The sequence below is a fragment of the Triticum aestivum genome, chromosome 2B (assembly GCF_018294505.1).
Source record: "Triticum aestivum cultivar Chinese Spring chromosome 2B, IWGSC CS RefSeq v2.1, whole genome shotgun sequence".
NCBI lineage: Eukaryota > Viridiplantae > Streptophyta > Magnoliopsida > Poales > Poaceae > Triticum > Triticum aestivum.
Window position 1 is genome coordinate 623,526,847 of NC_057798.1, and position 14,459 is coordinate 623,541,305.

General features: G+C 50.8%; 1 protein-coding gene and 1 pseudogene across 1 annotated transcript; both read left to right on the plus strand.

Moving 5' to 3' along the window:
- The first annotated feature begins 1,422 nt into the window (after positions 1-1,422).
- Positions 1,423-3,184, plus strand: LOC123046361 (putative cis-zeatin O-glucosyltransferase). The gene has a single exon (XM_044469710.1). It carries the CDS (start codon positions 1,641-1,643, stop codon positions 3,042-3,044), a length of 1,404 nt encoding a protein of 467 aa, XP_044325645.1. The 5' UTR covers positions 1,423-1,640; the 3' UTR covers positions 3,045-3,184.
- A 3,527-nt stretch (positions 3,185-6,711) lies between these two features.
- LOC123046362 (cis-zeatin O-glucosyltransferase 1-like) lies at positions 6,712-8,362 on the plus strand (annotated as a pseudogene).
- Positions 8,363-14,459: the final 6,097 nt, after the last annotated feature.

Genomic DNA, 14,459 nt, shown 5'->3' on the forward strand with positions numbered 1-14,459 from the left:
GAGCATTACCGAGAGGGCCCAGAGATACCTCTCCGAAACACGGAGTGACAAATCCTAATCTTGATCTATGCCAACCCAACAAACATCTTCGGAGACACCTGTATAGCATCTTTATAATCACCCATTTATGTTGTGACGTTTGATAGCACACAAGTTGTTCCTCTGGTATTCGGGAGTTGCATAATCTCATAGTCTGAGGAACATGTATAAGTCATGAAAAAAGCAGTAGCAATGAAACTGTAACGATCATAATGCTAAGCTAACGGATGGATCTTGTCCATCACATCATTTTGCTAATGATGTAATCCCGTTCATCAAATGACAACACACGTCTATGGTTAGGAAATATAACCATCTTTGATTAACGAGCTAGTCAAGTAGAGGCATACTTGGGACACTATGTTTTGTCTATGTATTCACACATGTACTAAGTTTCCGGTTAATACAATTCTAGCATGAATAATAAACATTTATCATGAAATAAGGAAATAAATAATAACTTTATTATTGTCTCTAGGTCATATTTCCTTCAGACGGGCGGGTAGGAGTGCTCCGCCTCATCCTGCTCCTACTCGACCTCATCCATGTAGGCGAGAATCTCTGCCTCCTCCGCGGCCTGCTGTGCCTCCATCTCCTGCCGGCGATGGCGTCTAGCCTCCTTAGCCGACACCGACCGAAGGGAATCGGGGATGGCATGCTGCTCCGCCTGCAGATCCGCGTCGCCAGCATCCCCCACATGCTTCTCCTATGGCTCATCCTCGTCCTCCTCCACCTCCTCCTCCTTCTCCTCCTCCAACTCCAACTCCTCCAGATCTACTGCATCCGGAGGTAGCCCCGCGGCGATCCCGGTTTCGCGCCTAGCCCGAATCTGCTCAAGGAGCTCGAGCCGGCGCTCCGGCGTTAGAAATGGCTCGCTCCTCACCCGGCGGCGTGGGGGCATGGCTACTAGGCGGACGGGTGGAGTGGAAAGTGGCGGCGGCGCCGGACATGCGGAGCAAAATGTGGATGGATGATAGGGTTTCGGTGCCGCCGGTCGACTTAAATAGCCAGGCTAGGCAGTACGCGGCCTGCCGGAGCGGCGCCACCGGTCTGAGAGACGAGACGAGTTTCGGACTACCGTGTTGGCGGGCGTTTCCGGTTGGGACCCCGCCATTAGACCGACGTGATGGGCGTGCCCGGGCGCGCCCAGGCGTCCCATATCCGCTTCATATTTGAGCTGGATATAAGGGGTGCCAGCCCGGACGTTTGAGGCCCATTTGAGGTGTCCGTATAAGTCGAAAAATTATGATCGGTCAGTGACCGGATGGCCCGTTAGAACGTTTGAGGAGGGTTCGTGGCTCCCGTGTGTAGATGCTCTTACTTGCCACCCACCATAGAGGCTAGTACTGTACTACAAGTAAGCGCCATCCTTCTTCCCCTTCCCCAAGCTTTCTCTCCGGATGTGATTCAGACCTCGGCGTGACGCCAGGAACCCACCCTTGTATCCCCGTAATTCTCTCGAGTTGAAGCAATATAATAGGGGAGATCCATCACGAGGGTAACAGCGCCATTCATTGCATAAATCGTATTAGTACTCCTACTCTCTACTCCACAAACGTCCAATTCGTTCCGCCTCCACTCACGGTCAACACTGAGAGAGAATGGAAGGGAAGGCGAAGAACCCAGCGGAGTCGGTGGCCGTCGTGGCGGTGCCGTTCCCGGCGCAGGGCCATCTCAACCAGCTCCTGCACCTGTCTCTGGAGCTAGCCTCGCGCGGGCTGGACGTGCACTACGCGGCGTCCGCCCCGCACGTCCGCCAGGCTCGCGCGCGCGTGCACGGCTGGGACGAGGACGCGCTCCGCTCGATCCAGTTCCACGACCTCGGCATCTCGACCTACGTCTCCCCGCCTCCAGACCCCACCGCCGACCCGCCCTTCCCCTCCCACCTCATGCCCCTGTTCGAAGCCTTCACCGCGGGCGCGCGCGCCCCGCTCGCGGCTGTCCTCCGCGAGCTCTCTGCTTCTCGCCGCCGCGTCGTCGTCGTGTACGATCTCATGAACGCCTTCGCGTCCGAGGAGGCGGCGAAGCTGCCCAACGGGGAGGCTTTCGGGTTTTACTCCACCGCCGTGTCGTCCATCGTCGGGCGGATGGACGCCGGGCACCGCCTCCTGCGCGACAACGGCCTCACGCACCTCCCCACCTGCGTGTCCGAGGAGTTCGTGGACTACGCCAGCAAACGCGCGAGGGTGGGGCAGTCGATTTCGGACGGCGCCGGCATCATCGTCAACACGTGCCGCGCGCTTGAGGGTGAGTTCGTCGACGTTGTTGCCGAGCAGATGGCGGCCGACGGCAAGAAGCTCTTTGCCATCGGGCCGTTGAACCCACTGCTCGAGGCGACAGCGTCCAACCAGGGGAAGACGCAGCGGCACGAGTGCCTGAACTGGCTTGACCTGCAGCCGCCGTCATCGGTGCTCTACGTGTCGTTCGGCTCGTCGTCCTCGCTCCGAGAGGAGCAAGTCGCGGAGCTTGCGGCGGCGCTGCACGGCAGCAAGCAGCGCTTCATCTGGGTGCTGCGGGACGCCGACCGCGGCGACATATTCGCGGACGCCGCCGACAACCGGCACGCCGAGCTGCTGTCCCAGTTCACCAAGCAGACCGAAGGCACGGGGCTGGTGATCACAGGGTGGGCCCCGCAGCTGGAGATCCTGGCGCACGGCGCCACGGCGGCGTTCATGAGCCACTGCGGCTGGAACTCGACCGTGGAGAGCATGAGCCACGGCAAGCCAATTCTCGGCTGGCCCATGCACTCCGACCAGCCGTGGGACGCGGAGCTGGTGTGCAGCTACCTCAAGGCCGGCCTCCTAGTGAGGCCGTGGGAGAAACACGGCGAGGTGATATCGGCGACAACCATACAGGAGGCCATTGAAACGATGATGGTCGCCGAGGAAGGGGTCGCAGTGAGGCAGCGGGCAGAGGCGCTCGGGGAGGCCGTCCGTTCGTCGGCAGCTCAGGGCGGATCATCGCACAAGGAACTGGAGGGCTTCATATCATACATGACAAGGTGATGTATGATGATGGAAATTTTACACTGAAGAATGCCGTAGTTTTCGTTTAAATAAACTTTGAGCAGTTTGAGTTGAGCTTGGATTGTATCACTTGAGAGGAAATTTCATTTCATAATTGTTGTTGTTTCTGTTTCTGTTTAGTCAAAGAATGCCGTTGTTTCTGTTTAGTTAAAATTTAAGCAGTTTGAGTTGAGCTTTGGGTTGTATAACTTGAGTGGAAATTCTGGGTTGTATGTCACTGTAGTAGTAAAACTAAAATCACGACAAGAATTATGAAATGGAGTGATATAGTATAACTAAACAAACATGCATTATTTTCTTCGGTTGACAATGTCTTTTGGCCTTGGGGAGCACGGATTAGAAGACCTTTCTGCCTTTCCCAATGTAGTCTTCCTGTAATCTTGACTATCTTAAAAGATATCTTGTTGGACCAAAGTGTTCAGATTGCAAGAACTGTCATATGGTTGCTTGGATCATCGAAAAAATATATAGTTGCTTCAAAAACAAACATTTTTAATAAAGACCCTTTATTATTTAAGATGTTTAAGCATTACACGCGGTCTCTGCATAACTGAGATGCACACAACCATCATCAAGTCCAAATTCTAAAAAAACGAAAAGACGATGTAGACGTAATCATAATGAGATTGTGTACACATAAGACGTCGGAGGGCCAATCCGAAGATCATATTGACATCCATGTTGGGTAAAAGTATTCCTTGCCGTGGCCTTCAAGCGTGTACTCACCTCCGTAAACAAGTCTTAATTCTCCACACATAGTAGAGACGGCCATAAGGCGTACCAATATATATGTAAATAACCTGCATAAGAGAAGTACTTTTACCGTTGAAACCTTATCACCTTACATAGCCAAAGCCACCAAATAACAACAAGGGCTCTCACCCTGAGAAGTAAAATTGCATTTCACACTACCATCATAGAATCTCCAGTCTTTAGACATGTTGTGCGTTAAGTTCAGTCGGTGAAAGTGTGCCAGATACCCCTTCGCTCCTCACGCACGCAAGGACACTAGCGTCGGGGTTTTAGCTGCCTGCAGCCGCGCACCCGCCGACATGCCTCATATTTTGTGGTCTTAGGACCATGGAGACGTGGTGGATCCCGGGCCTTGCCGGCGGATGGTCTTCGTTTTTACATTTTTTTTTTGTTTTGTTAGGGTTTGTGTCCTGCCAAGGGAGGCGAGGCGGCGCCGGCTTCTTGAAAATGGAACAAGGTTCTTCCCGCCTAGCCCCCGTTCCGGTGATGCTTCTGGTGTCGTCGGAGGCGTGTGGAGGTTTGTCTTCGGATGATCTCATGAGATTTGGTCGGCACTTGTCTTCTGTGGATCCGGTCTTTCTTCGTCTATGTTCGTGTGTCTACAGATTGGATCTTTCGGATATCCACTTCTTTCATCGGTGGCGGTTGTTGTTTTGGTGCACTGGTTCTCTGAGGCCTTAGCACGACGACTTTTTGACTGTCTGCTATAATAAGGTGTGCCCGACTCCGGTGATGGAGGGACGATGATGGCGATGCGCCTTCAGCTCGCTCCAGTGCTTATACTTGTCACCAAGTGATCTACGGACCGAGATGTATTTTTTGACTTCCGGTGTTCTTTGTACTATGTTGACAGTTAATGAATAGATGAAAAAAATCCCGCAAAAAAATTTGCATGAGATTTTAGCTCGCAATAGTTGACTACGAAGCTCAACAATGTAGCCTTGAGGCCAAGAACCTAAAATAAACAAGAATTCGTGTCAAGTTTAGGACTTGAAGGTAGGTGGGATGGTTCCACCACAAGAAACTATTCCCTCCGTTCGGAATTACTTGTCATCAAAATGGATGTATCTAGAACTAAATTACATCTAGGTACATCAATTTCTCCGACAAGTATTTTCGGACGGAGGAAGTACCTTCTAAGCCAAGCTTAGTTTGCCTTCGCCTTATTGTGTTCAGAAGAGACTTTTCTAAGATAAAAGAAGATTGTCTCAAAAAAGCTTCCACCTCACGGTGGGGATTTTTGTGGATTTTTTCCATTTGATTGATTTTTTAAATCTTTTTTTATGTCGGGCGTAACTAAACTTGCATGTCTGTCTGCCGTGCGGAAATTGCAGTATCACGTTCGTCGATCGACACACAACTATAGCGATACATCTGTAAGTTGTGTCCAACTGCATGTAAACCGGCCACGTGTAACCGCAGTTGAATGCTTGTGCACGATGCGCTGTGGTTGCACACCCGCGGGATGTAGGCAACAACCACCGGCCATATGCAAATGCAGTTGCATCCCACACACCCGTGCACAACTATATGTTTGATTGGCCCCGTATAACTACATCTACTTTTTTTTCTCTATAAAGAAATATTAAAAAGTTCAGAAACCAAAAATAAAAGGTGAATAAAAATGAAAGAAAAAAATAGGAGATAAACTATGTCGATCTTAGCTGGAGAGATTAGTTATTTCTCATCTAGACGAGAGACAACAACACTCAAAGAAAATCCTCGAACGAGCGGTGCCCTCCATATGACAAATTTGGGATGATAGGGTACTTTAGTACATTCGAGATGGGGACATGGAGTTTCTGCTCGTGAGCTCTGAGGGTCCTTATGAACAGTAAAAAATAGTAATAAACAAGATAAATAGAACTTAAATCTTTTTCTTTTGCGAAATAAAAACTTACATATTTCGGTGAAGCGAGTATTTTTCAAACAAACATTGACTAATTGTCTACATACATACATATTTCGGTGAAGAAAGTATTCCTAAATGCTCTGGAAAAAATACGATGCTCTAAAAAGACTATTTTTGAAATCAATGTTTGTTGCCAAAAAAATCAGTTGTTTTAATTTTGTTTTAATTTTGTTTTTACTATTGTTTCCCGTTTTATTGTTAATGGGGGAACATTTGAGCTCGTGATCGACAGTAGTAGTGGTTGCTAGTACTTGTCAGGTCAGTCAACAGACCGGCACCATTCTTTCTCACGGCGACTAGTCGAACAGGCGGCTACTTTGCTTTGTCTTTTTGAAGTCAGAGCTGTCGAGGAGGGCCCTTGCAGTGATGACGACACAAGACAGGTGATTGGCTTTGGCGCTGACTCGGAGCAAACCTGACGTTTTTCTTTCTGTGACGCTCGTCGACAGAGTCGAAGCTGCCTGGTCGCCGGTGCGTGTGGATGACTGTTTGGCATCGGCTGGCGCATGCCTCGACGTTTGTTTGTGGTGAGGACTTCTTCAGTGGTCGATGGTGGAGCCGAAGTCGTCCTTGCTGAGGCGTGATGACAATGATGCTGGGCTACAACCTCGACGATCCTTTCTCTTTGGCGGCGTGTGTACGTTTTTCTGGATTGTCAGGTTGTCCAGTGTGACTTGTTTTTGGGAGTGATGTAACGGTTTTCGTTCGGTTTTTCATTAATAACTGGTCAATTCTCTTCTACTCCCTCCATTTCAAATTACTCGTCGCTGAAATGGATGTACCTAAAACTAAAATACATCTAGATACATCCATACGTGCGACAAGTAATTCGGAACGGAGGGAGTAGTTTTTTAATGAATCAGCCCTGGGTCTGCTTTTCAGAAGAAGAAAAACTAGTTGAACAGTTTCTAGGAAATGAAGGAAAGATCTTCGGAGTCGTAGTTGGAACATTCGCAGTCGCAGCTATGTGAGGCTATCAGTTTGGCTGGCATAGGACATGAAGTGTACATATTTCTTCAGGGCGGGGCGGGTCCGTGCTCCAATCGCGAGAGCCGCGAACTACGCGTCTGCGCTGTGTACTCGATCGAACTCAATCTAGGAATCTCTATGGATTCCGTCGCGATCGTTGCGGTGCCGTTCCCCGCGCAGGGCCACCTGAACCAGCTCTTGCACCTGTCCCTGCATCTCGCGGCGCGCGGGCTGTCCGTGCACTACGCGGCGCCGGCGCCGCACGTCCACCAGGCCCGCGCGCGCGTGCACGGGTGGGATCCGTGCGCCCTACGCCCCATCCGGTTCCACGACCTCGACCTGCCCGCGTACGAGCGCCCGCCGCCCGACCCCACGGTCACCACGTCCTTCCCGTCCCACCTGATGCCCATGCTCGACGCCTTCGTCGCCCACGCGCGGGCCCCCTCGCCAGGCTCCTCGGGAGCCTCTCCACCTGCCACCGCCGCGTCGTCGTCGTTTACGATCGCCTGAGCTCCTTCGCCGCGGCCGAGGCGGGGCGCCTGCCCAACGGCGAGGCGTTCTGCATGCAGTGCGTGGCCGTGTCGTACAACGTCGCGTTCAAGGACGCCGGGCACCGGCTCCTGCGCGACCACGGCATGGACTTCCACCCCGCCGACGCGTGCATGTCCAAGGAGTTTATGGAGTACATCGCGAGGACGTGGCATGACGGGCAGGGAGCGGCGGTTGGGGGCATGGTCATCAACACGTGTCGTGCGCTGGAGGGCGAGTTCATCGACGTGGAAGCCCAGAGTCCGGAGTACAGCGGCCAGAAGATCTTCGCCATCGGGCCACTCAACCCACTCCTCGACGCGAGCGCGAGGGTGCCGGGGGAGGCGCGGCACGGGTGCCTTGACTGGCTCGATAGACAACCGCCGGCGTCGGTGTTGTACGTATCGTTCGGCACCACGTCCTCGCTGCTCACCGCGCAAGTCGCGGAAATCGCCGCGGCGCTGCGTGACGGCAAGCAGCGGTTCATCTGGGTGCTGCGTGACGCCGACCGCGGCGTCAACGACGTACACGAGGAAGGCACTGACGGCCAGCACGCCAAGTTGCTGTCGGAATTTACCAGGCAAACCGAGGGGACGGGGCTCGTGATCACCGGGTGGGCACCGCAGCTGGAGATCCTGGCGCACGGCGCCACGGTGGCGTTCATGAGCCACTGCGGCTGGAACTCGGCCATGGAGAGCTTGAGCCATGGTAAGCCGATTCTGGCCTGGCCCATGCACTCGGACCAGCCGTGGGAGGCGGAGTTTATCTGCAAGTACCTCAAGGCTGGTCTCCTCGTGCGGCCCTTGGAGCAGCGCAGCTCGGTGGTGCCGTCGGAGGTCATCAGAGAGGTCATCGAGAAGGCGATGGTATCCGAGGAAGGATTGCAAGCGAGGGAGCGGGCAAATGCGCTGGGCGTGTCCATCCGCGCCTCGGTGGCCGAGGACGGGTCGTCGCATTTAGACCTCCAGAAATTCATTGCTCATATTGCAAGATGAAGCAAGGGGACTAATTGAAGCACAATGCAGAATTGTGCCTTGTTTTTATGTACTTCCTCCGTTTTTATTCTCTCGTGAGCTATGCCTTAAATCAGATTTTGTAAACTTTGATTAAGTGTATACAAAAAACTATTAACATCCACAATACCAAATCATCCTATCAGAATCATCACTTTGAAATATGCATGCTGGTTTAATTTTGCGATGAAGTCAATGGCTCATTATGAGCCACGTGAAAAAAATTGTATGTTAGTTTAATTAGTTGTGATGTTTGTAGAATTAATCATGGTCAACATTTATTGAATATCTGAAATTTGTATAGGAATATTTAAAAAAATTATTTCATGTACCGAACTAGGAATATTCTTTTACATCTAGAATTGGTTGATTCTATAATACTTAATCTAAATTGTGAATTATGTAATAACATGATATTTGAATTTACCAAATCATCGAGATACCCAATGTTGGGGATATGACTACTGAGTTAAACCGTCTAGGAGGGGCCGGATTACACTCACAAGGAGTCTTGTACAAGAGCCCATGAAGATGAAGGCTATGGCGCTTTAACTATGAAGACTTAGAGGCCCAGAGCCCAAATGGCGGGTTAGGGCCCATAGTAGTAAACCGCCATAGATGTATAACTTGTATTGTAAGTCAGGGAAAGGAGAAACCGAGTCGGACACTTGTATGAGTCGGCCTCGGAATTCTGTAGACCGGCCGGACGTCAACCTGTGTATATAAAGGGACGACCCGGCGGCGGTTCAGGGACAAGAAACAACAACTCAAGAACTAGGCAAAGCATATTTGCTCCCTGGTAATCGAGACCACATCAAGAACACCACAACTGGATCATAGGCTTTTACCTTCACCGCAAGGGGCCGAGCCAGTATAAACTCCATGTGTCCTTTGTCCGGTTTAACCCCTCTAAGCTAACCCGATCGCGATGGCTCCACGACTAAGTCCTTTCACTAGGACATCTGACGTGATAATTCCACGACAGTTGGCGCCCACCATGGGGTTGTCGCATGATGGTTTCAAGTTCTTGGATGGCAAGTTTGAATGGCTTAAGGGATATGCAGTGGGCCGGATGACTAAGAGTCGTCGCGGCAAACTCTACATCGACGACGCGGGCTGGGGCCCCGACGCCGGCTCAATCGAGTACGGGTACCGGGTCCCCTTCGGAGGAATTCACGTCTTCATCGGCAAGATCGGTGAACCGGGCCCTGAGCCAGACATCTGCACCGACCTCGTCGAGACGGCTCAGCATGCGAGTCCTGTCCGGATTCAGCCCGCCATGAAGCGTGCGTTCGTAGGATGTACCCATGGGATGGAATCTGAACCGGTGTCCGAGGGTGACACGGCTGTTTATTCCGATGGCGAGTCATCCATCGGTGAGACCGAGTCTTTGTATCAAGTTCAGGATGGCCTGTTTGGGGGGGTATTCCGATGGCAGCAGTATTCCGGACTCTTTTGAAACACCAAATCGGGTCGCAATCTTCATGGCCGATACACAACCAGCATTGCAAAATTCAACTGCAGCAACAATGGTTTTCGGATCGGCAGCCGGGGCACGAGGCCTCGCGCGCTGGCCGGCTCAAGTTCTTTCCGGTTTGTTGGACGCCTGGACGACGTTGTTGACCACGACAGTTACCCCGGAGACTCAAGATCGGCATAGCGCGGAGGTCACAAAACTGCGGGATCGGATAACTCAGGCCAAGGAGGATTTGGCGGCTGAGGAAACCAGAATGGCTGAGGAACGGGCCGCTTTAGATGCCCATTCACAAATGATTCAGGCCGAAAATTATCGACTCTTGCTGGATCAGAACGCTTCGAATGACGTATTGAGGAGGAGGCATCAGTCTCGCCTGCCGACGGATTACAATGCGATTAATCTCTTCAGTACGCCAGGAGCAGGGACCGGCAATCCAGCAGCGGTAAACCGGACTGCGGCACCTAGGACCGGAACACCGGATCAGCCACGGGTGATGGGCCCACCTCAATGAACAGATAACCCGCCGCAGTACACGACATCCCCGCCGAGTCACTTCTCCACCCCTTTTGTAACGCCCCAGATTCGATGCGCTAGGTGTCTGCCAGTTATTCGCCGTCGTTGTCATGTCATTTGCTTGCGTGTTGCACTTTGCCATGTCATCATGTGCATCTCATTTTGCATACGTGTTCGTTTCATGCATCCGAGCATTTTCCCCATTGTCCGTTTTGCAATCCGACACTCCTATGTCCCCCGACGTTCCCCTTTTGTCTCTTGTAGTGAGCGGGTGTTAAACGTTCTCGGAATGGACCGAGTCTTGCCAAGCAGCCTTGCTACACCACCGGTAGACCGCCTGTCAAGTTTCGTGCTATTTGGAGGTCGTTTGATACTCCAACGATTAACCGCGTAGCCCGAGACCCCCTTTCTCTTTGCAGCCCAACACCCTCTTCAAAGTGGCCCAAAACTCATCCTAACCCCTTCCATGCTCTCCGTTGTTCGATCACGATCGAGTGGGCGAAAACCGTGCCTCATTTGGACACTCCTAGCTCCCAGAAACTATAAATATGCCCTCCCCGTCCAAATTCGCGGATGAATCCCCCCGAAACCCTAGCCCCGCTCCTCTCGCCCGCCGGACATGTCCGATCTGGGCCGGACATGTCCGCCGCCGCCCCCACGGCCAACCGCAGCCCGCCACATCACCCCGCCGCCGTCTCCCACCGCGCGCTATCGCCAGGGCCCGCCAAGCCCATCGACAGCCCGCCCGAGCCCATCGGGGCCTGGACGAGCCCGCGCGCCGTCGCCCTTCGCCGTGCTCACCGCCGTCCGCTCGCCCGAGGCGCCCGCCGAGCCCCGGCGACCTCACCGCCCTCCGGTCGCGCCTCCGCCGCCTCGACATCCGCTGCCCCTTGCCGGAGCAGGAGCTCCCCGTGCCGGCGCGCCGCCCCGCCGGTACCAGCCCCGCCGGACCTCGCGCCTCCCCGTGCCCTCGTCGACTTCGCCGTCGCTGGTTGCGGGACCATCGCCGCCTCCCCGCGCCTCTCCCTCCGCCGCCGCGCCGCCCGTCTTCCTCGCGCGCCCCGCCGCCGCCGGCCAGCGCCTCGCCGCCGCTATTCCTCCGCACCTCCGCCGGATCCCGTCGCCCCCGTCGCCGAAGCCCCTCGCTGGCGCTCCCACGGCCTCGCTGCCCTCATTTCCGGTGAGGTCGGGCCGGTTGGATGAGATCCATCGGTCCCACCAACCAAACGCGCCCCTTCTCCGTCCCGGATCTCTCCGTCCCGGAACGTCCCCGTCCACTTTTCGCGAGGTGAAATTCGTCTGTCTCTGAGATCTGCAGCATTATCATGCCATGTTCATCGCATCATATCTTCATGCGTACTTCTCCGTTTTGTGCGTGTAATATATAATAATGTTTGTTGTGAGATGCTCTACATTTTATTCCATTGTGCCATGTTTGTTTGAGTTCATCTTGATGGCTGAATCATCGTTGCAAGAGTGCTATATGATGTTGTCTGTTGTCTGTTAACAGAACTTGCTCATTTGTCATTTTTGTTGCATTTGATGTGTGCATCTTATGAGCATGAGCTCTATATGTGTTTAGTACTACATCATGCCATCTTTACAGGGGTGTATGCCATGCATTTTTGTGATCAATGTGGTGACTAGAACAAGCATGCAAACTAGGCTTCGTGATGTTGCTGATTTCAGTCCCTGTTCTACTGTTATTTTTATGCCATGTAAACTTGATGCTATAGAGAGATGCAAGCATATTTTGAGATACTTCAGTAAGGATGTTTTGAACATATGATTATGATATATCCATTAATGCCCATGTTTGCAATTATGGAGTAGTCTAGCATGTCATTTTCTTGCTCTACTTTTGCTATAAAATGTTTCCTGGCAAATTGTTTACATGTTATTCAATTTTGCCAAGGTTGTTGTAGTTGATCCTTGCATGCTATGAACTTGTTCTTGCCTTGGTTAGTTTCATAAACATGTATTCTTTCTGATGCCATGCTTATCTTGTCATGCAATGACTTGTGGTGAGTGAATCGAGCTCGTGAAGTAGTGTACTTGCTGTTACTGTTTTGCTAGGCTGAATCTGTTATTTTGTGATGCTATGTAAACCTGCTGCTACAAGTCATTCTATGCATATTCTGGAGATGTTCACTAAGGATGTTTTGTTATACATGTCATTCTCTATCCATCCATGCCCCTGTTTGCATTTATAGCTTGCTGTAGCTTGTTGTAATCATGCTCCAAATTTGCTAAATAATGTTGCTGTCAGCCTGTTAACATTAAGTTCAGTTTTGCCATGTGTTTTGCTAGTGATCCATGTACCCTATGACTATGCTATTGCCATGCTTAGCTTCATAAACATGTATTCTTACTGTTGGTTTTCCTTGCCATGCCATGTAATGCTCTGTGGTGAGTGGTACAAGCTCACCAACATGCCTACTTATTGTTGTTTCTGCCATGTATGAATCTGTCATATAATTTGCTATGTTTACATGGGTGCCATCATTTCTTCTGATCCTTTTTGGCTCTTGGTCAGTAAAGGATTTTTGTTCTATGTATTTAGTAGTATCATGCCATGCCTTTGTTTGCCTTGATAAGTTCCTGTAACATGTTGTTTGATAGCTCTAAACATTGCAACCTGATGTTATTTCTGCAAAGTCTGAAACTGTTATTATTTGCAATCTTGCAATGTGTGTTTGAGCATATTCTAGTGATTTCTAGAGATAGCTCAGTGTTCATGTTTTGTCATGCTTACTTGTACATCATGTCCATGCCTTTAGTTCTCATGTTAGGATTCTGTAGCATGTTGTTTTGATGCTTGCAATATGCCTAGTTACTGTTCTGGACAGCTTGTCCTTTAAACTTGTATAGAGTGCATGTGTTGAACCGTTGCTCCGTTTTGAGTGTGCTCTATATGAAACTTGCTTGGTTTTGCATATAGCTTCATATTATCATGTTGCATCCTTGTTTTGAGGTGTTTGCTTGATGTTTGGGTGCATTTTGCATCAATGCCATGCTTGACATATTTTGCTCATATCTTCTAGGCCGTAGCTCCGAATTAAATGAACTTTATATGTAACTTGACTAGAATTTCGTGTAGATCATCTTGGTGCATCTTAACTTGCTGTTTAACAACTTGAATATAAGGTTTATCCAGATCTGGACCAATTTCGAAATTTGCATATGAGGACTTACCGGAATTGTTATATGTTGTTTTTGGCCTCATCTAAACTTGCCTTGATGTGTTGCTCTTGTTTGCATCATCTCTTGCCATGAGTAGCTCATGTCGCCCTGTCATGCATCATGCTTGGTTGTGCTTCATGTCTTGTATATGTGTGGTGTGTTTACCTTGTTGTGTGTTTCTTCTCGATAGTTCTCGTTTCGTTGCGATCGTGAGGATTCGTTCGTCTATGCTTGGTTCGTCTTCGTGGCTTCATCTTCTTCATGGACTCGTTCTTCCTCCTTGAGGGATTTCAGGCAAGATGGCCGCTACCCTGGATCTCACTACTATCATTGCTATGCTAGTTGCTTCGTTCTATCGCTATGCTGCGCTACCTATCACCTGTTTATCAAGCCTCCCATATTGCCATGAACCTCTAACCTTTGACACCCTTCCTAGCAAACCGTTGCTTGGCTATGTTACCACTTTGCTCAGCCCCTCTTATAGTGTTGCTAGTTGCTGGTGAAGTTGAAGATCGCTCCATGGTGGATAGGATTATGTTGGGATATCACAATATCTCTTATTTAATTAATGCATCTATATATTTGGTAAAGGGTGGAAGGCTCGGCCTTATGCCTGGTGTTTTGTTCCACTCTTGCCGCCCTAGTTTCCGTCATACCGGTGTTATGTTCCCGGATTTTGCATTCCTTACGCGGTTGGGTGATTTATGGGACCCCCTTGACAGTTCGCTTTGAATAAAACTCTTCCAGGAAGGCCCAACCTTGGTTTTACCATTTGCCTCACCACCACCTACTTTTCCCTTGGGAGTAATTAACCCAAGGGTCATCTTTATTATAGCCCCCCCGAGCCAATGCTTGTCTAAGTGTTGGTCCGAACCAGAGCCACTTGCAGCGCCACCTCGGGGAAACTTGAGGGATGGTTTTAGTTGTACGTAGTGTTCATCCGGTGTTGCCCTGAGAACGAGATATGTGCAGCTCCTATCGGGATTGTCGGCGCATCAGGTGGTCTTGCTGGACTTTTTTTACCATTGTCGAAATGTCTTGTAAAC